The 27,429-nt window shown below is 38.9% G+C and overlaps 1 protein-coding gene and 1 long non-coding RNA gene across 11 annotated transcripts in view; one reads left to right on the top strand and one right to left on the bottom strand.

Moving 5' to 3' along the window:
* Positions 1-4,490, top strand: part of EHF (ETS homologous factor) — a 57,253-nt gene extending 52,763 nt beyond the window's left edge. For all 9 annotated transcript variants that reach the window (XM_033204967.1, XM_033204965.1, XM_033204970.1 and 6 more), the window contains one exon: positions 45-4,490. In XM_033204967.1, coding sequence (XP_033060858.1) covers positions 45-144 — 100 coding nt within the window. In that variant the 3' untranslated portion in view covers positions 145-4,490. The remainder of the gene's footprint in view (positions 1-44) is intronic.
* Positions 4,491-6,770: 2,280 nt separating this feature from the next.
* LOC117080152 lies at positions 6,771-23,430 on the bottom strand. Of its 2 annotated transcripts, none has more exons than XR_004435735.1 (3): positions 23,395-23,430; positions 9,976-10,029; positions 6,771-7,119 (listed from the first exon to the last, which is right to left on the bottom strand). It is a non-coding gene; the product is annotated as an uncharacterized LOC117080152 (long non-coding RNA). The 2 variants fall into 2 exon arrangements; XR_004435734.1 differs by lacking the exon at positions 23,395-23,430 and adding an exon at positions 17,599-17,820.
* Between the last annotated feature and the right edge of the window lie 3,999 nt (positions 23,431-27,429).

Here is a 27,429-nt window from a genome sequence, read left to right as displayed (position 1 = left end):
ACCTTCATCTGATCAGTCACCTTATGCGATCTCCTTTGTTACAGATACTACTACAAAAGAGAAATTCTGGAGCGTGTGGATGGACGAAGACTGGTATATAAATTTGGGAAGAATGCCCGAGGATGGAGAGAAAATGAAAACTGAAGCTGCCAATACTTTGGACACAAACCAAAACACACACCAACTAATCACAAACAAAGAACTCCTGGACGTAAATATTTCAAAGACTACTTTTCTCTGATATTTATGTACCATGAGGGGAAAAAGAAACTACTTCTAACGGGAAGAAGAAACACTACAATTGATTTAAAAAATTATTTTGTTACTTTGAAGTATGTCCTATATGGGGAAAAAACGTACACAGTTTTCTGTGAAATATGATGCTGTATGTGGTTGTGATATGTTTTCACCTCTATTGTGAATTCTTTTTCACTGCAAGAGTAACAGGGTTTGTAGCCTTGTGCTTCTTGCTAAGAGAAAGAAAAAAAAATCAGAGGGCATTAAATGTTTTGTATGTGACATGATTTAGAAAAAGGTGATGCATCCTCCACACGTAAGCATCTATATGGCTTCGTCAAGGCAGGTGAACATGGTTGCTGGGTTGAATTCCAGGGTCTCAGATGGTTAGGACAAAGTGAATGGATGCTGAGAAGTTTAACCTGAGCCTTAGGATCCAGTGAGTGGAGAATGGGGACTTCCAAAACCCAAGGTTGGCTATAATCTCTGCATAATCACATGATTTGGAATGCTTAAATCAGCAAGAAGAATAATGATGGGGTCTTTATACTCATTCAGGAGTGGTTTATCTGATGTCAGGGTTGTCTTCCTTCCTCTCCCTTGGATGGTTGGTGAAATACTTTAATTGCCCTCTCTGCTTACTTCTAGCTATTTAAGAGAGAGCCCAGCTTGGTTCTTTTTTGCTGCAAGTGCTTAAAAATAAGTTGGATAAAGGAGACGGTGGTGTGGAAATGACTGAAGAGTTTGCTCTTGTATCCCTATAGTCCAAGGTTTCTCAATCCGCACAATTGACATTGTTTGGCTAGAACGTTCTTTGTGGTGAGGGCTTTCCTGTGCATTGTAAGATGTTCAGCAGCATCCACTCATGACCTCTAACCACTTGACACCAGAAACCCCCCAGCTGTGATAATCCAAAATGTCTCCAGACATCAACAAATGTTCCCTGGGGGGCAAAACTGCCCTTGATTGAGAACCACCAGTTTAGCTAGTCAATATGAGGATGGTGGTTTATTCTCAGAAGAAAAAGATACGTAAGGTCTTTTAGTTCCTTAGAGTGAAGCAAAAGTAAGACTTCAACCTCAACCTATCTTTATGTTTTAAATGTTAGGGGCAATAAGTTGAAATAGCTAGAGGAACTTCTTTTCAGAACCCCAGATGAGAGCCAATGTCAGATAAGGTAAACATAGTAATGTAGCAGGAACTACAATAGAAGACATTTTCACTGGAATAACAAAGCAGAATTAAAATTATATTGTAGAAAGAAACACCAAGAAAAGAATTTCCAGGGAAAATTCTCTTTGCAGGTATTAATTCTCACACTTTTTTGTCTTTTGGATTATCTGTTTACTGTCTCATCTGAACTGATCCCAAGTGAATGGTTTATTGCCTAGATTTTTACTCAGAGGATTGTTTTGTTTTGTTTTGTTTTTAAGAAAAGAAAGAAAGGATGAAAAAAAATAAACCAAAAACTCAGCTCAGGCACAATTGTCACCAAGGAGTTGGAAGCTTCTTCTTCAATAGAGGAATTGTTCTGGGGGTCCTGGAGACTTATCATTGAGCCATGCAATCTGGGAAGCACAGGAATCAGTAGACACTTTGAAAATGGATTTGAATGTCCTCATCCCTTTTGCAGCTTTTCTTTTGGGCCCTCTCATGTCCTTGGCTTGCTCCTCCATTCTACCTCTCTTTCTCCAGCAATGATATGCAAATGAAGACATGTATCAGTAAGAGGGAGTGCTCTTCATCAACTAATAGAGCACCTACCACAGTGTCTTACCTGGTAGAGGTAAGCAATTCATATTCAAAGGTTGCAAAGTGTTTGTAATATATTCACAAGGCTAGAAGTAAGAAGAGTCAAAAATGTGTCCTAATTATAATGAGAATCATTCTAGGTCGTGATCTTGGAGGACCCATGAATAAGTTTCCGAAGGTGCAACCAAATCCATTTTTATTTCTGCCTGACTTAGTCACCTCTATAAAGGTTTAACTTGGTGTTGTCAAGTAACAGTTACTGAAAGAGTTGAGAAAAGGAACAATGAACAGCAAAGATCTTGACTACGCAACTCAGACATTCCTGCAGAAAAGACATATGTTGCTTTACAAGCAAGACCAAAGAACTATGGGGCCTTCCCAGCATTTGCCTGTTCATTACATAGAAGGAATTAAATATCCAGTTACTTGAATGGGTATAACGCATGAATATTTGCGTGTCTGTGTATGTCTGAGTTGTGTGACTTTATTAGGGGTATCTACCAATTCTCTCACTGCGGTTCCTTCTCTGACTTTGCCTGTTCATCATCTAAGGAGGCTAGATCCTTCTCTGAGTTCAGCCTTCCTCAAACCTGTAAGTTTCTCACTTCTTCCAAATTGGCTTTGGCTCTTTCTGCAACCTTTCCATTCAAGAGCAATCTTTGCTAAGGGGTAAGTGAATGTGAAGAGTACCAACTACAACAGTTCTACAGATAATTAGTGGATTGGGTTATTTGTTGAGAGTGAAGGTTTCTTGGCACCTGGTGCCTGATTAAGGCTGGAGTATTAAGTTCTCAGCATATCTTTCTATTGTCTTGACTTGAGTTTGCCGCATTTTCTATGTGCTGTTCGTGACTTGGAGAACTTAAAGTAATCGAGCTATGCCAACTTGGGGTGGGAACAGAGTACCTCCCACCACAGTGTTGAAAGGGAGAGCAAAGTCCTATGGATAAGCCCTCCTTCCTTTTGGGGATGCATGGCTCTCACTTGAGAAGCTCACCTGTGCTGAACGTCCACATGGTCACTAACCATGTTATCCTTAAACCCCCTTTATGCCTGAGTTGAAAGGCCTCTCCTTATTAGGTTTTCATGGGAACCTGAGGCAGCAAATCTATTGCTAAGACCTTACCAGGCTCAAATCATCTGAGGCTGCTAGATAGTTAACTTCGTAAGACTTAAGCAAGGCTCTGGCTCCCAGGGGCATAAGCAACAGTTTCTTGAATGTGCCATCTGAGAAGGGAGATCCAGGTTATGAGTTTTCCTTTGAACACATTGGTCTTTTCTCAAAGTTCCTGCCTTGCTAGACTGTTAGCTCTTTGAGGACAGGGACTATGTCTTATCAATCACTATTATTTTCCTGTTACCTAGCATGATACAAGTACACAACATATATTTGTTCAATGAATGAATGAATATCTCCTGAAAGACTCCTCTGATTGGGAGACCATATCTATAATAATTGGGATGTGAATCATTTCTTCAATGGAATAAGAGCACAACAGCACAACCTTCAAGGACATATTATCTACTATGAACATTTTACTGTGAGACTCTTTATTTTGCCTTCACTTGCGCTGAAATGAAACCAAAACAGGCCATTGGGTTCCACAAGTAAATATATGTTGGATGAGAATTCTGTTGCCTTTTTGGGAACTATGAGACTTATCTGGTATGAGAAGCCAGTAATGAACCTTTGACCTGTTTTAACCAATGAAGATTATGAATGTGTTAATATGATGTAAATTGCTATTTAAGTGTAAAGCAGTTCTAAGTTTTAGTATTTGGGGATTGGTTTTTATTATTTTTTTTTCCTTTTTGAAAAATACTGAGGGATCTTTTGATAAAGTTAGTAATGCATATTAGATTTTAGTTTTGCAAGCATGTTGTTTTTAAAATGTATCAAGTATAGAAAAAGGTAAAACAGTTAAGAAGGAAGGCAATTATATTATTCTTCTGTAGTTAAGCAAACATTTGTTGAGTGCCTACTATGTGCACGGCATGGGCCCATATGTGTGAGGAGCTTGTCTAATCATGTAGGATGCAATAGATCTTGGTAGTTACGTATTGGGCAGATACTTACTGTATGAATGAAAGAACATCACAGTAATCACAATATCAGAGCTGAATTATCCTCAGTGTTGCTTCTTGGAATTCAGTTTCTGGAACTAGTGATAGAGCATTTATAAAAAAAAAATCTCCTGTTGAGACTATGTCTTATGAACCTCTGAAATGTACAAGCCTTCACAAGTTTAACTAAATTGGGATTAATCTTTCTGTAGCTATCTGCATAATTCTTGTTTTTCTTCCCATCTGACTCCTGGGTTGACAATTTGTGGGAAACAACTCTATTGCTACTATTAAAAAAAAAATCAGAAATCTTTCCCTTTAAGCTATGTTAAATTCAGACTATTCCAGATTTATGAAAGAATTATATTTTCTAAAATATGTTTATTTGTTTGATGGGTCCCAGGAAACACTAATAAAACCACAGAGAACAGCCTGGAAATGTGTGTTTCATTCTTCAATAAGCCATTCAACGCTGGGCTTAGAGAAAATGCACTTAATTTCTAACAACAGAACATATACAGCTTCTGTGTTACTTTACTCAAAAAGCATTTATTGAGCATCTACTATGTGCCAGATGTTGTTCTAGGCACCAAATTGTAGCAGAGGATGAAAGAGACAAAAATCTCTGCTTTCATAAAATTTATGTTGTATTGAGTAGAAACAGTCAAGGAAAAACACAAACAAATAAATAATGCATAGCATATCGGATGTATAGTAAATAAATATAGAGGAGCAGAGAGTGCTAGAGCACTTAATACAATAGGGGCATGCTGTAAATTTAGGCAGTGTTAAGAAGGAAACATTTCAGTAAAGAACTGAAGGATCTAAAGGAAGGAGCCACACAGATATATAGATAACTGGGGGAGTGATCCATAGTGAAGGGATAAAAGAGGGTCCTAAGGTGGGTGTGTTCCTTATCATGCCCAGGGAACAGTGAGGAGGTCTGTTTGCCGAGTAGACCAGCAATAGTAAAAAATGGTGAAACAGAGGTACTGGTGGATCAGATCACATACAGCTTGGAGGCCATTATGAAGGCTCTAGTTTTTCCTTTGCATGTGTGTGATGGAGATACTAGAGGAGTGACATGATCCAACTTGTGGTTTAAAATGATTCCCCTGGCTGTTGTTTTGAGAATGGATTGCAGGAAGGCATTCAATGCTGGATATAAAGAAAGATAGAAAAGATGACCCTCATCTCCAGGTCTCCAATACAATACTTAAAAATGTCTCCAGGCAGTAAGTGAGCTCTAGTAGTTCATAGCACGTTTCTCCCTGGGTCCAGAAAATCTCAGCTATTTAGTCACATAATTTCATAAATGATCATGAAAATAATAATGCTAACTACTCTGGGAAGATTCACTTGTCCCAGGAGTTGTGATAATATTCTTTACACATATTATTATATTCAATCCTCATATAAGCTTGGATATATAGATATTATCTCCAGTTTTCAAATGAGGGAAATGAAGATCAGAAAAATTAAGTGACTTTCTGAGGGTCACACAGCTAGTAATAAGGGGTAGATCTGACATTGTTTACACAAGTCCCTCTTTCCTCCCTCCCACCCCCAACCCAAGTCCATGTTCTACCAATAACATTTCTCTAGTTTCTCAGGATGCTAATTTTTTTACACACACACACACACACACACGCACATGCACACACACAGAGGTTTCTATAGTTAAACAGAGCTACTTACTGTAAGACTTCTCAGAGTTTTTACTATAATAATGTGCATTGTGAATCTACAAGAGAGGAAAAAACTGTGCCCACTTGCCTAAGCCTATTTGACGATGGACACCTTTCATCAAAGTAGGCCTCGTGAAACCAGCACCCCTTAGGACACTCCTAATCTTTAAAAATTACTTCTCAGAAGGGGTAGTATTTTTCATGTTTGGGCTAAATAAGTTTTCTGATAATATTTCTGCAAAATGGAATATATTCCATTTTTTTCCTCCTTGAGAAGAAATCCCTCACTTACTGACCTGGGCATTATGTATTTGCATTGATGCATTTCTCAGTAATCATAAAGATCTTGCAAAGTGACTCTTTGAAAACCATGAACTCTCCTCAATTTTAACTCATTAGAATTACCTACTCAAAACTATAGGTACTAGCCCTAGGTGACAATTTAAGTTTAAATTACTTACAATTATATAAATTAAAATTTAAGTTCCTAGTTACACTATCCACTTTTCAAGTGCTGAATAGTCGCATGTGGCTAAATGGTTACTTTATTGGACAGTGAAAACACTAAACATTTCCATCATCAGAGAAAATTCTATAGGCTAATACTGCTCTAAAATCTGACCTGGGACGGTGGGGTAAGGGTGGAAAGGATAGTGATCAAAACTAACCAACAGTGAAATAGGATTCCCAGGAGCCTTAGAAACCAAAGGTGACCCTGAATTGTAGAGAACAAAAAATAAAGATCCAAAGCAAATAACTGTGTTTGCTGGAGTGATGACAGTATCTGCCAGTACAAACAGGTTTGATGTTGTCAGTGGAGCCTTGGTGTAGGAGGATTTGATTATTCTTATCTCCAAACACCAAAAATACCCTACAGTCGTTAATATGAATGTTCCAAGGATGTGGCTTTTTGGTTGAGAATATTGGCATTGAGGGGAGATGACCAAAATGGGAAGGGAAATAGAGGGTTCCCAAATAGAAATGGTTGCCACTGCCCACTGTGCTATAAATGGCACTAATACCACTTTATTCCTTCTTTTCAAGAACAACTTCTGGCATGAGTCAACTGCCCTTAGGCACTCTTTCCTTATAAATCAGTTCTCCATTATTATCATGATCTGGCCTCTGTTCACATCAAGTCACTGACAATGCCCTACTGGAGGTTATAGTCAAACTCATTCCTGCATCAGGAACTTTGCTGCAGCTGTTCCCTCTACCGACAATGTACTTTTGGTCTTCATGTGGCTAGTTCCATCCAGTCATGCAGGTCTGAGTTCAAAATGTTGCTTTCCTGATTGTACTTGCTTCAGCTGCCCACCTACCTTACGTTGCTTCCTATTACATTGCCCACATTTAATCGTCACAGAACTTACAGTATCTGAAATTATTTTAAAAAATTCATTAGTTTACCAAGTCTTTATGATTTTATCTCTGACCAGTCAGCACTCCTGGTTCACTGGCTTCCCTCCACCCACCAAGTTATCCTTAAAAACTGCTCCCTGAATGCTTGGGAAATCTGATTTGAGTAATAATAAAACTCTGGTCTCCCACCCTCCTCAAAAAAAAAATTCATTACTTTTACAGTATTTCTTGTCCCTGCTAGAACATAAGCTCTTGGAGAACAGGAGCCAGAAACTTCCATGTTGACCAATGTGTTCCTAGAGCGAGGATGTGCCTGACACGCCCCCCTGACCCCATTAATATTTGTAGAATGAATAAATAAATAGAGGACATGCTTATTTTCAAATTACAAGGTCTTTCTTTATGATTTTTGACACTGGTGACACCCTGCCCTCTTTAATTTTGGAAAATAATCTAATCCTTTGTTTTCTGCACCAGTGAAATTCTTGCCCTTCTGCTTTCCTGAGTATTCGTTCTTCAGTTCTTTCTCTTCCCATTCCTCTGTCTGCGTTCCCCAAGATTAAATCCTCAGCCCCCTTCTTTCTTCCCATTCTCTGCCTCAAAGTTTAGCCTCTTGAAAGTTCAGTCTTAAGAAACTTCATAATGATATAAGGGAGGTGCAGGCTGTTTCTTCCTGGTCCTGACTTCAACTCTAACTGGCTGGAGACTATGAACCTGTCACTCCTCCATTCCTTAGTTTCTTCTTCTATGAAATGGAGACATACCTTCTTCCCAGTATTGTTGTGGGAATCAAGCAGATTCTAGCCCCTGTGCATTTCATAATTTTTTTTTTGAGATGGAGTTTCACTCTTGTTGCTCAGGCTGAAGTGCAATGGCACAATCTCCACTCACCGCAACCTCTGCCTCCCAGGTTCAAGCGATTCTCCTGCCTCAGCCCCGACTCCCTGAGTAGCTGGGATTACAGGCGTGCACCACCCTGCCCGGCTAATTTTTATTTATTTTTATTTTTAGTAGAGACAGGTTTCTCCATGTTGGTCAGGCTGGTCTCAGACTCTCAACCTCAGGTGATCTGCCCGCCTCAGCTTCCCAAAGTGCTGGGATTACAGGTGTGAGCTACCACACTCGGCCCATTCCATAATTTTAAAGGGTTTATATGTGCAGGCATTGTGCAAAACACTTTGATTTTATTTTTTCTTGTAACTCTCACTCTAACCTCACGAGACAAGTTTGGGAAACTGAGGTTCAGAGAGGTGAAGAATTGTACTTGAGTTCATTCTGCTGATGTGGAAGAGCTGATATTTGCACCTCTGTCTGGCTGAAACCAGAATTTAGGTCTTAAACATGATACTCTATTGTCTTCCTTTGAAAGCATTAAGAAAATAATTAAGCACTAAAAAAATCCCAGCACTTTGGGAGGCCGAGATGGGCGGATCACGAGGTCAGGAGATCAAGACCATCCTGGCTAATGCGGTGAAACCCCGTCTCTACTAAAAAATACAAAAAGCTAGCCGGGCGAGGTGGCGGGCACCTGTAGTCCCAGCTACTCAGGAGGCTGAGGCAGGAGAACGGCGTGAACCCGGGAGGCAGAGCTTGCAGTGAGCTGAGATCCGGCCACTGCACTCCAGCCTGGGCAACAGAGCGAGACTCCGTCTCAAAAAAAAAAAAAAAAAAAAAAGAAACTTATTTTTGAATTTATGATGACCCAAAGAGAGGTATTAATATTTAGAGTGTCTAGCATGGGAATGCAATGATAACTCATCAACATTGGTGTTGTCAAGTCATTTTACCCTGTGTTAAAGGGCATACCTGACCATCTCTGGGTAAGGACTAAGATTCAAGGAGGATTTGATGTCTGATCTGCCTTAAAATCATAGCCCCAGAGCTGGAAGATTGTTCGGTACAAATTCTTGTCATCAGAGTTTAGAGAGCTTAAAGAACAATCTCAAGGTCACCCAGGCTCTTGGCTAGAAGTGGAAGCCAGTCTTCCCACTTTCCTCTTCAAAAATCCTTCCACCCAATGTGAATCTTCTTGGCTATGGTCCTCCCATATCCACAGGGCTCTTCCATCCCCAAAGCAGAGACATCTTCAGGGAAGCTCCTCTTTCCTCCAGGCCTCCATGGTGATACCATGCAACTTTCTTGTGCTGATTCCTCAAATCCAGCCAACGCCATCTTCCCTCTGGGCTACAGCCAAGTCAGGGAGGAAGAACTGCACATCCTAGACATTGGTGGAAGGGCAGATGTATGGAACCAGAGGGACCATGTCAGCGCTGCTAAGAAATGATGGATGCAAAAGTCCCAGCACTTCTGAGGAAGGGACACAGAGTGTTCCTGAAGTCTGGTAAAAGATTCCATTAATCATCACTTCTGTCTTCTCTCCTCTGCTTCACTGTGTGTATGTGTGTGTCGTGTCGTGTGTGTGTGTGTGCGCATGCTGTCTGTTTGTATGTCTGCCTGCCCTTCTCTCTCTTGCTCTCTGTGTCTCTTTCAGAGTCCCTGTTCCTTTGCCATACCCTTCCTTCCTCTTGCTCACCAATCCCTTTCAGACTCCTTCCCTCTCCAAACCTGTCTTTCCAGGTTGCTGAAAGACAGAGCCAAGAGGACAGACCAGGACCAGGAATGGTGCCATCTCTCTGAAAGCCTCAGCGGTGACTATAACAAATGGTATTTACCTAAGAGTTATTAACACATCAACTGTTCTCTCCTTTACTGTTTAGTCATGTCATTCAGCACTAATGGACTTTTCCAATGGCAAACAGAAAGAGAAGAAGGAAAACAAACAGTGTATTCACACTAGATAGAATCGGTGATCCCTGCTGAAGCTGTGAAAATAGAGGGCATCTCTTAGGTTTGACCTGAGGACATGTCTCACCTGGATGTTGATTGCAAGATTCTGGGCCTATGCTGGACTCTCCACCAAGGTTTCCTATGAGAGAGAAAGCAAAAAGAAGTGAAGGACATGGCTTCATGGTGCAAGAAATAAGTGCTTTACTTATTCAACACTTTCAACTATGGATTGATGACAATCAAGATTCACTGCACTAGGTGCTGCCATATTGCACCAGACAGACTGAAGACAAGGTTGTGAGTGGTCCAAGTTCACACAGTAGGTCAGCATGAGAGCCCATCTCACTTCCAGTTTTACTCCACCATGCTGCCTCCATTGATGCCCGTTCTTCTTTCTCTCTCTCTCTCTTTTTTTTTTTTTAAAGACAGGATCTCACTTTGTCACCTAGGCTGGAGGGCAGTTGCATAATCAGGGCTTACTGCACCCTCGACCTCCTGGATTCAAGCAGCTCTCCAGCCTCACCTTCCCAAGCGGTTGGGACTACAGGTACACATCACCATGACTGGCTAATTTTAAAATTCTTTTTTAGAGACAAGGGCTTGCTATGTTGCCCAGGCTAGTCTCGAACTCCTGGACTCAAACAACCCTCCCACCTTGGCCTCCAAAGTGCTGGGAATACAGGCATGAGCCGCTGTGCCTGGCTCCATTCTTTCTTTAGTAAGGAAACTGGAATACAGGCTAACAGGGTAAAAAGCATAGACTTTTGAGTTAAAACAACCCTTGTTTTAATTCACATACCTTCACTTACAAGGTGGGTGCCCTTGGACAAGTGGCTTAACCTCTCCAAGCCTCAGCTTCCTCATGAAAAAGCAGAGGTTCTAAGTGGGAACTTATACTTTTGGGGAAGAGAACCAAATAACCAGGGTATTACATTGCAGTATGATCAATAACAGGGAACTGCAGGGAGACAGGATGCCTGGTTTCCAAGCGTGGCTATAACTCTAAGTAGCCATGGACCCTACACAAGTTTTAAAAACTCTATTGTCTTAGTTTATTTGCCTGTAAATCAATAGATTGGACTAGATCATCTCAGGCCATTCCAAACAGAAAGTTCCAGGAATTTATGAAAATAAGTTTGAATCAAGTCCAACATTTCTTTAAATGTTTATATCTCAGCCACTCTATTTAAAAATGGCTTCCCTTATGCCCCTAGAATGGGCTGGGAGCTAAAGTGAATGCTGAGCCATCTCTAGTGGAGTTTTAGGGTTGAGGTGGGAGGGGAGTGGAGAAAAAATCAGCAGAGCCTGGATCCCTGGACATACTTAGCCAGTTCCAAGGGATGCTGTCCTTTTGGATCTAAGAATTGCATCCCCATCTGCTAACACTGCTTCTTGGGCATCTGTCTCACAGGTAACAGTGAAGGCTGATATTGATTAAGTGTTTACTCTGTGTCAGACAAAGTACTGCACTTTACCTGTATGATTTCACTTAACTCTATGAGCTAGGTGCTGTCATTATTATCGTCTTTCCCTTGGGAGGAAGATGCTGAGATCCAGAATGATTATGGAAATTTCCGAAGTGGCAGAATTAGGATTTGAAACCAGCTCCCAAGCAATGGCATTTCTTTCAGTGAAACTCCTAAACTGCTAAAGGAAGCACTGCCTGAGGTTTGAACAGCTAAGTGAAGTCCCTTCTTTCTTTGAGTCTGCTTTCTTAGAAACAGGAAGTAGACTTTTGCCAAAAATATAAAAATAAACAGGTCCCTGGGGCACCATGTGTAATTTGAAATTCAAAACTCTTGACAGATGTTGCCTTTTCTTGAGTCTGGTTGGTCTCAGCAATGCTAATGATGGAATCACAGATTGGACTCTCAGGGAGCTCCTGCAACAGGAATACGCTACATGTCTACTTAGAGTGTTGGTCTCAGGGAATATGTTTGGTGTGTGAGTGATGCAAAGTTAGGATACAGGATGGCAGAAAAAAGAAAGGCGATCTCTGGTCCTGGCAGCCAGGAAAGCCTCCCCCAGAGCATGGAATTTAATTTCCATTAAAGACAGTAATCATTTTCATTTCTAATATTATAACTTAAAAAAACCTGATGTCTGATCATTATTTAAAAAATGAAGAAATATAGAAAATACAAAGGAAGTTAAAAAATATATACTACAAATCTCACAACTCAAAGAATCCTTGTATACATTTGGTAGACACCTTTCCAGGGTTCTAGAATAATAAAAAGATAGATGATTGAGGGGTGGAAACTGAGAGGGTGCAGTGAATCAAGATTTGCAAAACTTTGTATCTGAGTCATATTAATGCATTAATTATTCATTAAAAAGAATAATTGTACAGACAAATAACTTTATAAAAATGCGACCTGACATGCTATTTAAAAATTAAAAATTAGTCAATTTGACTTGAACTCAACTTGAAGAAAAAGAGATGGAGTCAATTCAAATAAACGTTCTTTTAATATATGGTATCTTCAAAAGATATCTGTAAGTTTACAAAAATAAAATTATGAAAGACTGACATTGGAATAATTATGCTTTTATAAAATCCATTCATTTTTAGATGGGATTGGTTGGCTCCTTGCTGTAAAAGATGATAAAGTTAACTCTTGTGTTGTTTCTCACATTTTACTTTCCCTATTTACTGATTTGGGTTAGTTTATTTTTATTTTTACATTACTGAGGTTTAGATACTTTTATTCTTTTTGACAAAATCAGAACCAAAACCCCAAAGTTGTTTAATCTTAGATCTAAATCTATGTGTGTCAAATATTTACCACCTGTTTTTTTCACATTTATTATTCATCTCGTACTTCTTTATTTGGATTCACCTCTTGGTTGGCCAGATTTCATAATGTAATGAATTCTTCTTGGTTCCTCCTGAGTTTACATTCTTCTCTTCTCTCTTTCTGGTAGTTCTCAGTTTACATGGGGAACTATGTGACTTTGAGGAAACTAGCTCTTTCTTCAGCTCTGGACATGGAACCCACTACCCAGGTTGAGCAGATCACAGCATTCTCCATCCTTGGTGAGGGTTATCTAAGTGACCTCAGATGGCACAAGCAGAGTGAATCTTAGGACTTTTGGGTGGAAATATTGGAGCACAGAACTCTCTTTCTCAAGACTGAATGATATGAGGATGCGAGTCCCAGAACTACTGCAACTATCTGTTTGCTTCCATGAGAGAAGTTAGCCTGAGGATAAAGTCAACACATTGGGAAGGGTTAGGACAAACCAAATTTCGGAGGACTTTTGCTGGGTCCCTGATGATATCATGAACTCCTGGATCAGGTTAGACCTGAAGTAACCCCTATTATTAAACTTTTCAGTTACAGCAGCCAATAAGTTCTTATTTTAGATAGTATAAGTTTTCTGTTGATTACAAAATGAAGAGCACTAGTTCATAAAATTGTAAAGGTAGCTGGTGACAGGGGCTTATGGAAAACAGTTCTGTAGAGAAAATGACAGCAACAAAGCTTCAGAGGTCAAAAAACAGAGGGCACATGGCCCAATTTTGGGGAGTTTAGCTTTTTCTCATGCTGCTACAAGGGGACTTATTCCTGTTAAGGAGGAATAGAACATAGTAGTGATGGCTTGCCTCTTAGAGCATAAGCTATTTCCTTACATGAACATTTATCTGGAGCTAGAAAAATGTAAGGAATCCAAGGAGGCATTGAGAGCTGCTATGGCAACCAGGATTCCAGGGGACAAAATTCCAAGGAAGAGGGAGAGATGCAGAAATGTGAAAGGACATTGTGACTTTTTATCTCTGGGAATTTTTTAGTTTGGGATTTGGAAAGAGGGCCCAAGCAAGGGGTAGCTACTAAGAGGGCAGAGAAACCCAGTGAGATTTTTAGTCTTACGAGGCCGAAGAGACAAAAAAATATTTGAAGGGTCAGAATGTCAGTGAGAAGAAAGGGCTGGATAATTGATTCCAACATCATATCAGTTCCCTACCATTAATATTTGTCAATTTAAAACTTCTTGGGGCAGGAGATGAACAAACTTAGACTCTGAAAAACAGAATGAAATTTTGGTAGTCTCAGAATATTGAAGGGATGAGGATTAGAATTCAGGACCAACTATGCAGAAAAACCTCCAGTTAACACTTCAAACTCTTATTGAGAATTCCAGGAAGAGGAGATAAATCAAAGATGATCCTAGCTGTAATTGAAAATCTACTTCAAATGAGCTTAGTCCTTGATTGGAGAAAGTTGATAGTGCCCAATCTATCTGTCCGGCAAAGGAAAGGGTGAACCATTTCAGGAGGAAGATAACATTATTCAGAGTCTTTCTCATATGCAATTCAATCAAAAATTACTAGGACCAAGTGATCAAAACCAAGAGAAAAGCTAGCTGATAGAAAGACCCATGGGAGATCCAAGTGTTGAACTGATCAGATGTGAACTTTAAAATAGTTAGGATTAACATGTTTCAGAATAATACAAAAAAAATTAAGAAAATATATGAAAAGATAGATAATTTTAGCCGTTAGTTAGATTTTAAAAGCAACAGTCAAATTAAAATTTTAGAACTAAAAAATGTAATAACTAAAATGAAAAGCTCAATGGATGGATTTGACAGAAGATTAGATACAAAAGAGAGCAGAAGTAATAATCTGAAAGAGGCCAATAGAAAACATCCATATGAAACAAAAGACTAAAAAAAGATTTAAGAAAGCACTGAAGAGTATAATAGATACATGAGGCATGGTAAATATTTCTAAAAACGGTATAATTTGAGTTCCAGTATGAGAAGAGAGAATGTGATGCAGCAAAATTTGAAGAGTTAATGGGATATAATTTTCCAAAATGAATAAACCCCACAGGTTTAATCATTCTTGCAAACTCTGAGAAGAAAACATCAGAAGAAAACTACACCCAGGCTTTCCTTGTAAAACTGATGAAAAGCAAAGACAAAGAGAATATCTTTAAAATAGGCAGAGGAAAAAAGATAATAATATATATTTTCTTATGAAACAACAGAATCCAGGAAATAATTGAATAACTTCTTTGAACCGCCGAAAAAAAGTCCAACCTAAAATTCTATATCCAGAAAAAATATTTCTCAAACATGAAAGCCAAATAGACTATTAAGACAAACAAAAACAAACAGAATTTGTCAGTAGCACAACTAAGGTAAAATAAATACTAAAATCAGTTCTTTAGGAAGAAGAACATTTATTCTTTTTTGGAAAGAACCCAAAAAGATTATTCACTTCTTTCCTCTGTCTCTGGGTATACGTTTCCTCAGCTCTTTTTTGACTACACTGTCCCAGCCATCAAAGACTTTCCTCTTAAATCCCCAAAATAAAAATTTTACACCACCAAACTACTGTAACCAGGGCTTGGCATCCTGTCCCATCTAGCCATATTTCTTCACAGCCAAACTGAATCTGTCCTGTTGCTATTAGGACTCGTCTTTTTAAAAACAAAACATGTTTTCCTTCCATACTGTGAAAGTAAATCACATCCAGTTGAAGAACATTTCTAAAATACAAAAGTACAAATACATAAATAAAAGTTATTTATGTTCTCCTTTTCTTAAGTAATTGTTTTTGTTATTTTACTTACCATTATGTTTTTATTGGACATATAGGTTGTATCATAATATGTTTTAATTATGAGCAACCTTTATAAATATTCTTTTTCCATAAATCTTTATATTTCTTTTTTTTTTTTTTTTTTGAGACGGAGTCTCGCTCTGTCGCCCAGGCTGGAGTGCAGTGGCCGGATCTCAGCTCACTGCAAGCTCCGCCTCCCGGGTTTACGCCATTCTCTCGCCTCAGCCTCCCGAGTAGCTGGGACTACAGGCGCCCGCCATCTCGCCCGGCTAATTTTTTGTATATTTTAGTAGAGACGGGGTTTCACCGTGTTAGCCAGGATGGTCTCGATCTCCTGACCTCGTGATCCGCCCGTCTCGGCCTCCCAAAGTGCTGGGATTACAGGCTTGAGCCACCGCGCCCGGCCTATATATTTCTTAATGTTTTGTTTCTTAAGAAATATTTCTTTCTTTTTTTTTTGTGATTGGGTCTTGCTGTGTTGTCCAGGCTGAGTGCAATGGCTATTTACAGGCATGATCATAGTGTGCCACAGTCTCAAACTCCTGGGTTAAAGAAATCCTCCTGCCTCAGTCTCCCAAGTAGCTGGGACTACAGACATGTACTTCCACACTTGGCTCAAAGAGATATTTCTGAAAGTAAAATTTGGGGGTCAAATGTATGGATTATTGCTTTTCTGACTCTTTTTTTTAGAAGTTGCTTCAGTGTCTTTGTTTTTCTTTCTTCCCCAGCATCTCCCCAATCCTCCTCCCCACTGGCAACTTCTGTTAAGCATCATTCTACTCTGTTTATATGGGTTTGACTTTGTTAGATTTCACACATGTGAAATCATGGATCATATGGTTGTCCTATTTTTAATTTTTGAGGAAAACCAACACTGCTTTCCATGATGGCTATACTAACGTACATTTCTAGCAACAGTTCCTTTTTCTCTACAAGCTCGTCAACACTTGTTATTTTTTGTCTTTTTGATAATGGCCATTCTAACACATGTGATATGATATTTCATTGTGCTTTGAGTTTGCATTTCCTTGATCATTAGTGACACTGAGCATTTTTTCATATACTTGTTAGCCATTTGCATATCTTCTGAAAATTTGCTATTCAAGTCTTTTACCTGTTTTTAAATGGGCTTTTTTTTCTTACTGTTGAGTTGTTTGAGTTCCTTATATATTTTGGATATTGACACCTTATCAGATGTATGGTTTGCAAATATTTTTTGCCTTTCTATAGGTTATATTTTCACTCTGGTGATTTGGCTGTGCAGTGCTTTTTATTTTTTATGTAATTTCATTTGTTTATTTTTGCTTTTGCTGCCTGTGCTTTTGGGTCATATTAAAAAAGTTATTGCCTAGATGTTATGGAGATTTTTCACTATGTTTCTTTTAATAGTTTTATGGTTCAGGTATTACATTGAAATATTTAATTTATTTCCAGTTGATTTTTGAATATGGTGTGAGATATGGGTTTAATTTCACTCTTCTGCATGTGGATATCCAGTTTCCTAGAACAATTTATTGAAGAAAATGTCCTTTCCTCATTGTGTGTTCTTGATATCTGTGTGGAAAATCGATTAAGTAAAAGTGTGTGAATTTATTTCTGGGCTCTTTATTCTGTTCCATTGGTGTCTCTTTTTATACAAATACTCTGCTGCTTTGATTATTATATTATAGCTTTGTTGTGGATTTTGAAATGAGGTAGTGTGATGCCTGCAGCTTTGTTCTTTTTGCTTAAGATTGCTTTGGCCATTTAGAGTCTTTTGTAGTTCCATATAAATTAGGGTTTTGTCTCTTTATGTGAAAAATGTCATTGGAATTTTGATGGAGATTGCATTGAATCTGTAGATCACTTTGGTTAGTATGGAGATTTTAAAAGTATCAATCCTTCCAATCCATGAACATATGAAATGGATATCTTTCCATTTACTTGTATCTTCTTCAATTTCTTTAATCAGAGTTGGGACCAGCATAAAACTCAGAGGCTCTGCAGTTTGCTACTTAAATCTACATACTTTTAAGCCTATATACAGTTTTTTTTCAAGTACACTGATATCATGATAACTTCACAGTTGGGGATCTGTTAGTATTCTCTAAAGAAGAGAATATTAAACACTACCTGTTAGCAGGATGTTCTCACCTTCCTCGTGTTCTCTTTTTTCTGACTTCAACGATATCTCTCAGTGTGGTGCTTCCATTGTCGTCTATGAAATTCTTCTTATCGTAAGGTTCTTATGTGTAATTATTCAATACTATATCCTCTATTATCTAGTTTCAGTGCACTGCCTTGATCAAAGAATACTGTTCAGAAACCAAAAAGTGACTTCAAAACCACTCGAGTTCTTTACTTATGTTTGTAAAAACCTGTAAAGGATAAACAATCATACGAATTCTTTTAACATTTTTTTTCTTCTTCTATCCACTTTCTCACAACAGCTGCTCTCTTGTGCCTCTCAGAAATCCTCATTTCCTGCTTAAAATTTATTCCTCCAACCCTACCTTGTCCTCCATTATCTCTCCTGCTTCCATTTCTTTTCTGATTCTGATCCCAACATTTGGAAGACTCTTCTGGCAATGGAAGAACTCTTCTCCAAATATGTAGTCTGGGGAGAAATTGAGTAGCCCAAATCAAAGCCATCATTGGCAAGCAGAGGATTAGGGAAAACTTGGAACTGTTACACATTAACAATGTTATCTGTTCACAGGTCTTTCAAGCAGAGTGAAAATCTGAATGTGTGTGTGTGTGAGAGAGAGAGAGAGTGTGTGTTTAGGGATCTATCACCTACCTTTCCTTCCAGGGCAATAGTGCTCATCCTTGGCTACTCTATTACCTTAATAACAAGTAACAGGGAATCAACTTTTCAAACTGTAGTAGATTGGAAATAGCTTATTGTAAAGCATCTATGAAGTTGTATACTTCTGATATAACCTCAGCCCCCTTTTGTTTTCATATTTTCTTTTTTTTTTTTTGAGATGGAGTCTCGCTCTGTCGCCCGGGCTGGAGTGCAGTGGCCACATCTCAGCTCACTGCAAGCTCCGCCCCCCGGTTTACGCCATTCTCCTGCCTCAGCCTCCCGAGTAGCTGGGACTACAGGCGCCCGCCACCTCGCCCGGCTAGTTTTTTGTATTTTTTAGTAGAGATGGGGTTTCACAGTGTTAGCCAGGATGGTCTCGATCTCCTGACCTTGTGATCCGCCCGTCTCGGCCTCCCAAAGTGCTGGGATTACAGGCGTGAGCCACCGCGCCCGGCCTGTTTTTATATTTTCATTGGTCAGGACATATAGTAGAAGCAAAGGAGACGGTGGTGTGTGATGGATAAGAATACAGGCTTTGGAACTACATAGACCTGCATCCCAAGCCTGACTCTACCACGTATTTGCTTTATGACTTTGGGCAAGCCACTACAATCTTCTGATTTCTTATTTGTAAAAGAGAGATAACACTTTGCAGGTTATTTGGAAGGTTTAACTGTATCATTCAGTAAATAAATATTTATTGAGAACTTCTGTGTGCCAGTACTATTGTAGGCACTGGGACTATGATAGTGAACCAGCAAATAAAACTCAATGCTCTCAAGTAGCTGAGAGCCCAGTGATAATCTATGTAAAGTCTGCACACTACCTGGCACATACTGAGGACTCAATAAATGGAATAAATAATTATACTATTACTAGATTTTATGAAAAATATTTGCCTTTCTGATATTGTTGGGTGAAAGATAGTTTCTTAGCTAAATAAAGTCTTAGAATTCTAAAATGTCTAAGTTAGAAGGGTTATCGTCTGTTTCATTGTTTCAGAGAAAGGGAATTGGGGACTGCATCACTTTGGTGTCACTAGCCTCTGAGATTGCCTCCCAGTGATGCCTGATTTCTGGTATTCGCATCCTTATACAGTCTGCTCCCTCAGTGTGCCAGGTTTGGTTTGTGCTAATATAATATGGCACAGTAATGGTATGAAACTTCTAACATTAGGTTACAGAAGATATTGAGGCTTCCGTCTTGGGCATCCTCTTTCTTTCTCTCTCTCTCTCAGATTACTCACTCTGGGGGAAGCTAGCTGCCATGCCATGATCGGCCTCATAGAGAGGCCCACATGACAGGGAACTGAGGCCTCCAGCCAATAGCCATATCAGTGATCTTGGGAGTGAATTCTGCAGCCCCCTTGGGACTTCATGTGATAGTAGCCCTGGCTAACAGCTTGACTGTGACCTGATGGGAGACACTGAGCCAGACCTATCCAGTTAAGCGGCTCCCAGATGCCTGATCCTTAGAAACTCTGTGAGAAAATAAATGCTTGTTATTTTAAGATGCTAACTTTTGGGATAATTTGTTGTGCAGTAATAGATGCTATTAATAACATACTCATTATAGGGGCTTGATAAATATTTTTGGAATAATTTAGTTCACACGTATTTGGTTTTTCATCCTAAGTTCAAGATATTCAGTAACTTCCCCAAGATCCCACACTTGTCTCTTCCTTGTTAATGAGCCTCGGTCTTTGATATGGTTTGGCTGTGTCCACAGCCAAATCTCATCTTGAATTGTAGCTCCCATAATTCTCACGTGTCATGGGAGGGCCCTAGTGGGAGGTAATTGAATCACGGGAATGGGTCTTTCTCATGCTGACCGATAGCGTGATATTAGTCAGCATGGGAAAGATATGATAGCAAATAAGTCTCAATGACAGCGAATGAGTCTCAAGAGATCAGATGGTATTATACAGGGGAGTTCCCCTGCACATGCCCTCTTTGCCTGCTGCCATGTAAGATGTCCCTTTGCTCTTCCTGCATCTTCTGCCATGATTGTGAGGCCTCCCCAGTCATGTGGAACTGTGAGTTCATTAAATATCTTTGCTTTATAAATTACCCAATCTCGGTATGTCTTTATCAGTGGCATGAGAACGGACTAATACAGTCTTAATGTTTCATCTGCCTTGATCTTAATGTTTCCCTAGTCTTTCTCCTCCCCATATCCTAAGGCTAAGGGGCAAGAGCATTAGCCTCTGGGCTCCCTGACTTGCGTTGGTCCCTCTCCACCAGCAATGACTGGGCCTATTTTCCTTAAGAGATAATAATCCTGGCTTATTATGTATCCAGAAGCTATGGGAACATTTGTTTCCCCTCTGAGCCTATTTTATCTATACATTTCAATATATTAGCTAAGAAAGCTTATATCTGAGCCCCAGAGGGAAGTGCCCTTCCAAAACCTGTTGCATTCTGATCCTCATATTTCTTTCCAGAGACAAGTTTCGGGATGGAAAAGGCACTCATGGTAGAAAAGAAGGGCTTTTCAAGTCATCCTGTTATACCAGGAGTGGGAAAATCAAGGCAGAGGCTGATAAATGAATCTCAGGGTCCAACCAGATTCAGAAAAAACACAGAGTCTAAGTCCTGAGCTGTTGAGACCTGAGACAAAGCCTGCCCCATATGAGAAACTTGTGGTATTTTTTTCCGGCTGTAACAAGAACCAGCACGGGGTCTCCTAAGATTGAGAACACCAAGCTGCTGCAATGTCCTAATTTACCACACTGAGAAGAGTTTGGAATTTTTCCCTGTGTGTGTGTGTGTGTGACTATTAGGTACACTCGCCTCCAAGGCAGATAGTAGGTCATATTGCTTATTCCATCCCAGTAACACACACTTCTGGGCATACAGTAAATGTTGAATCAAGGCAAGGATGTGCACGTTTCAGCCTCTGTAATTGTGTATGCTTATCTTAAGGCATTATTTCTTTATCCATTTTAACCCTTAAAAAGTTTCTTCCTCTTTCCACAAAAACAAAACAAACCAGAAAGACAAAACAAAAACGAAAATTGGTGACCTCAGACCTTATAGTCGTTTCCCCTCTTCTGAGTGGCATTTGCTGTCTGAAGATATTTTCATCTATTATTGCATTTTTTTCTCCTCTTAGGTTCAGATCAGAGCTAATTTTTCAATAAGACATGTTCAGAAAAGCTATCTTCCTTTCCCAAATTGCACACTTCATAAAAGACAGAGATGAGACTTGAACCTCTGGCTGTCTGACTTCAAAGCCCCACACACGTTCCACTACCCAGGCTATCTCTGTCCACATGCTGAGGCCACAGTCCTTTAGTTCCCAAGTGCATGGCCAATCCTCTTGAATAAGGAGGTGATGCCTGGCTCCTCAAAAGGGATGAGGCTCTGGGCTTCCCACTCATTTTCAACAGAGTGATTCCACTTTTGTTGGTTTTACATTTTGAGTTTTCCTTTATAATTTCATTGGAACAAAACATTCCAAACAAAATGACACCAAATCAAACTGGAACAAACAAACAAGTCCACTGACCTTTGGTGATTAGGTGACCTCTAAGCTTCCCCTATTATAAAAGCTCACTCCAGTGTCTTTCCTTCTGTGCCATTGTCTTGCATCTCAGGCTCCTGGCAATGAAGAGTGAGCATGGAGCCAGACCTCCCTTGGTACAATACAGCATCTGCTTCCCTCCAGCTGGGCTCGGTTCCAGGGCTTGGGCCCATGGGAGATTTTTGGGGAAAGGAAAAACCCAGGCAACATTAAACCTAGAATGTTTGGCATGTCACAACTTTCACAAGCAGGACTATGAGCCAGTATACCCTAATGGTTAAAAGCACGGGCTTTGGCCTCAAACACATCTGGGTTATGTGTTGACTGCTTTCTAGATTTTTGACCTGGGCAAGTTCATTCATCCACCTAAGCATCACCATTGGTAAAATAAAGATAGTAATGCCAATTTCAGAAAGTTGTTATGAAGATGAAATGAGCTTATATATGTAAAGCACAGGCAGCTACCATTTGTTGAGCACTTACTAGAAGCCAGGAGCTCTGCTAAGTGTTTTATATATATTGCCTTAGTGCATCTTCACAACAAACCTACGAGGTGGGCATGTTTGGTCTGTAACTGGATACAAAAGAAACAGTCAGTAAGTGGGAGTTTTCATTATTATAGTTATTGTTGTTACAATGACATGGTATTGGGTCAGCGGTGAGTGATGACTACAGTGAGCATCCACATGCAATAATGCTGGGCTGGACCCTCCCACGTGCTGCCTTCACCTGGTTCTCCAGCTGAAGAGGATGACATCACTCCACAGAGCTACAGGATTTCTCAGCAAGTGTTTTCTGTGGAGATTTCTCCTCCTCAGCATCAATCCTAACTGCCTGCTCTACCATCTGGCTTTGGTAGATGAGAAGGTAAAAAGAATTTTCAGAAAATATATTATATTTCAAATCTGAAAACTAAAGTTCCAGTTTTTTCACTTTCAGAGAGAGAAAGGATGTCTGTCATTTACCATTCACTGATGTGTGATACCTTTGGGGGAATCATAGTGTCTCTCTAAGCCTACATTTCTATACCTGGAAAAATGGAAAGAAAATGAATAAGGAATGAAACATCTATTGAACATCTACTACATGCCAGGAACTCAATATAAGTTGTCTCAATTGTTCATCTCAACATTCTATAATTATTGTCCCTGTTTTACAAATGATGAAAACTGAGGCTCAGGCAGGTTGAGACTCACCCAAGATCTAATAGCCATTAAATGACAGAAGCGGAACTTGAATGCAAGTTTTCTGAAACATGCTATACATTATTTCTACCACATTAACCAACAATTTGAAAGGCTGTCCTAGAGCTGCCTCCCAACCCTCCTTCTGAGTATGTGGAAGGACACAATCTCTTCTTTGCTTCTGCCTTTTCATAGGTAAACATTTCTTTGTAAACTACCCATTATAGGGGAACAGGTGTCTGCTGCCTTTTAGTGGAGTTTCAAAGGCCCAAATACCTCCACCTGCAGCCAACACAGCACCTTTTGCAGGTACTTTGCAGTAATATGAGCCTCTGGTTATTTCCTGAGATGGATTCTTTAATCTTCATGTTTAAAGACAAATATAGCTTTGGTCGCTGTAAACAAACACAGTGACAAAGCTACATGACTCACCTACCAGTCATTTCCAGTGGCTTTCCAAAGCATGGGCATGGCATGGTACTGACCACTCATTCTGTCTCCCTGGAAACTGATTCTTAGAACATGCCTGAGAAAATTAGTTCTCGTGTCAGCCACCTGCACTGTGCCATTCTGTTAAGGTAGATTAAGGAGGTGAGGAATGAGGTCTGCGAGCAAGGGGAATCATGACTTTGCTGGGAAAGAAAGAAGTCTCTTTTGGGCTAGGAGTAATTGATCATTTGACAATCAATTGATTTAGGGTGTGTTGAGAGCCAGATGCCTGGAATATAAAATGAGATGAGTTCAGGGATCTTGCAGGCAAAACTAAGGTTGGAACACGTTTCCTGACCAGCACAAGTGGTAGAGTATTTAACATTATGACTATTTTGGAAAATCTGGACTTTTACCATAAGCTTAAGACATGGGACACTGTCATTAATCTTACAATCTTTTGGTAGAGGAAAGTGAAGTTGTTGGGATTGAAAAACCTCGCCCTCTAAATCTCCCTTCCCAAATACGGGCCACTTAGAATTCCACCTTGAGCTTTTTGTCTTTTGCGTAAAGTTTTGCTCGTTATTAACGTAAATATCCTGGGAAAAAATAACTCATGTGATCAGGGATAGGCTTCACCCATCAAACTATTTCAAAAGAAGGAAAGAGCTAAACTATTGTGTTGAGAGGGACTCTCAGGTAGGACTCTGTGGGAGAGATCTGTCGCTGGGCTGGAATGAGAAGTGGTGGGATGGATGTTTTACAGGCACATTTATTTACCGTACAGTGGGATGCATTGGTTTACTCATTCAATAGTGGTATTTGAGTATAAAAGAAGGACCTAGGAGTAACTTATAAAAATACTTATTTCTCGTTACAATTAATATTATAGAGAAGTTAGGAAGCTAGAAAAAAATAAATATAAAATAGAAAAATATCCATAGTTTTACCTCCCAAATACATATTTTATGTCTTAACATATGTGTTAACATTTTTGTATATTTCTTTCCAGCCCTTGTTCTATGCATTACTTTTTTAAAATGTAGTTGAGATTAAATTACAGTATAATTTTCTGTCTTGTGTTTTAATTATCATTATACCCTAAGCACTTTGCGTATTACCATAAACTTTTCTTTAATATTAAAATAGCTAATATAAGTATTGATAATCAGTATGTGCTAGAAACCATGCTAAACACTAAATGAGATCCACTATCCCATCTAATCTCCACATACATTAGCAGGTACTATTACTGTTTTTATATTACAAAGACTGACACTGAGGCTTAGAAAGGTTAGTTCACTTGTTCACAGCCATACAGCTAGCTAAAAGTGGAAGAGTTGGGATGTAAATCCAGGCTTGCCAGGCTGCTAAACATGTGTTACTATTTTTTCAAGGATGGTATTATGTGATAGTTTAATTGAAAGTGTTTTTTTCTTACTTAATGATACATGAAATATGGAGGATCTTACAATTAATGGCTCCTTAGCATACATGAAACTTAGTTGTATTAATCTAGGATTACTCTTTATACCTCTGCAAATCTCTATGCCCTTACTAACTAATCAGTTTTGAAAACATATTTTTATTTTCTTTTTTTTCTCCATGCATGACCTGCTATTGTCAACAACCATTCAGAATTCCCAAAGGATTGGTAGAGGTGTGCAGTTTGGGATAAAGCACTAAGGATACCAACCAAATGACTCACCAGAGAAAACTTGAGCTCTGCTCTTAAATCTGTCTGTATCCCTGGCCAAGATGTGTCATCTCCTCCTTAGTGCTCTCAGTCTTCTTCTACTTTAATGTTATTTTAAATGACCATATAATTTTCTTTCAAGTGGGAAAAATGATGGGCTTGATTGTTCTCCTAGTCATGGCATTTCTTTTATTTCAATGTATTTACTATATAAATAGGGTAGGAGCAAGCATTAAAACATGATGGGTGAGAAACTCTAGAGGTGGAGGGAAAAAAAATAGGAATCATTTATTTTCTCTGGGTACTATGCTCTTCTACAGGGTGTTCATAAAGGCTAGAAACATAGAAAAATATACATAATAGATATTTTATTGATATAACAGATAATAGGCGATATTTTCAAAATGCTATCTTTCATTATCAATGTGTGGTTCAATGCGCTGATGAAAATTGCAAAAAACTAGGTACTCTAAATGCATTTCCATAAATCTGTACAGACACATCTATGATGCATTGTCTCAGACAATTTATGCCCAGATTTTTTCATTGTGCAAATGGTTGTTTTAGGGGGTGCCACTAATATACACCCAGAGAAGAAGTATAATGAGTTAAGTATTTGCAAAAGTAAATGTTGGTCACTCTGCGTTATGTTGTAATATACTCTGTGTTATAGCTTTTTTTTTTTTTTTAATCACAGTTTGCTGGCTTACTACAAACATCTGTATATTGGACATTACCAGACACCATAATTCCATATATATATGATATATATGTCATATATAGATATGTAATTTCTTTGACATGTGTAGTATATTTTCCCCTATGAAATAATGAGTACTTACAGGGCAAGAATATTCTCAGCTGCAGAGCTGATCACACTCCACAATTTATGAAATGTAATTATTATTAGGCCCCAAAGCATTTCTTTTTAAATTTTACATGTTTATGTATTGTCTTATTTTCCTACCCACCCCAATTTCCATGCCTCTTACCTTGGGCGACCATTCTGTTTAATATGTTTGTTGTACATGGTCTCCTATGGGGTTGGGTAAAGAATTCATTGGGATGTACACCTGGAATCTTTGGGTCCTAACTCCCACCCACAGTAATGAACTTTCTTGTGGCATCTCATCTTCATCAACACTTCCACTGTCCAGCCTGGGATTATTGTTGGTCCAGAAGGTAGAAAGTGATATCTTCTTGTTTAAAATTACTTTTCTCTAAACATGGTGACTATAGTTAATAGCAATGTATTGTGTACTTGAAAATTGCTGAGAGAGTAGATTTTAAGTGTTCTTACCACAAAAAATGGTATGTGGAGCTAATGTATGGTAACTAGCTCAGTTTACCATTTCCACAAATCTATACATATTTTGAAACATCATTTTGTACACTATAAATATATATATATTTATCAATTAAAAACATCAAAATTAAAAACAACTTTTCTCTGATTAATTTTGAATGACTTTAACATACTAAGTAATCTTCTGTGTTTCCTCTTTTTCAAATTGTATTTTCATATCCTCTATTTTCTTATTGGGGCTATTGTATTTGGGGAAATTTATTGAATTTGTTTGAATATTTCAGATATTGGTTTTAGAGATTACAAGTATCTTCCTCTGAGGTGCTCTCTCACTTCCCTTTTAAATACTGTCATTCTCCTATTATTTTTTTTTTCATGGTGTCGTTCAATGAACACAAATCCACAGTTTTGTTATAGTCAAATCTTTCAAGGGTTTTTTTCTTTGCCATTGGATTTGTGCTCTGGAAGTTTTATTAATGCTCTCTCTTTCCTTGCCACCAGCGCCTAGGTCACAAAAATATTCTACATTTTCTTCTATTTATTTTAGTTTTATAGCTCACATTTAGGCCTTTAATTAATCTAGAATCTATCCTTGTTCATGGAGTTAAATGGGGATCTAATTTCAGTTTTCTCAATATTTATTAAACAAAGTGTCTCTCAATGAATGTGTAATCTCTTTTGTCTATTTGTCCGACACTATTTTTTTCTCTTCCACTGGCTAATTTGTTTTTGAAACATTACCACACTGTTTTTATTATCAGTCTCTAATACGTCTTAAAGTTAATGTTGTCTTGGTTATTTGTGAACCAATATAAATTTTAGATGATCAAGTTCCTTGAAAACAATCCAACCGGAATTTTAATTGGTATTGCATTGATTTTACAGGTCCTTACCTGAAGCCCAAGGCGATTTTTGGTTACTGGCGACCTTGTGACCGTTGGCAGTAGGTCAGATGTGGCACTCAGAATTAGGGGAAGGATTGGTGATGCCAGAACATCTGGTGAAGCCGGCACTTCAAGGCACTCCTCAAGCCTGG

This window comes from Trachypithecus francoisi, unplaced genomic scaffold (assembly GCF_009764315.1).
Source record: "Trachypithecus francoisi isolate TF-2019V2 unplaced genomic scaffold, Tfra_2.0 Lachesis_group8, whole genome shotgun sequence".
In the NCBI taxonomy this organism is placed as follows: Eukaryota; Metazoa; Chordata; class Mammalia; order Primates; family Cercopithecidae; genus Trachypithecus; species Trachypithecus francoisi.
Note: the sequence above shows the minus strand (reverse complement) of the source record. Positions and strands in the feature narration are given on the sequence as shown.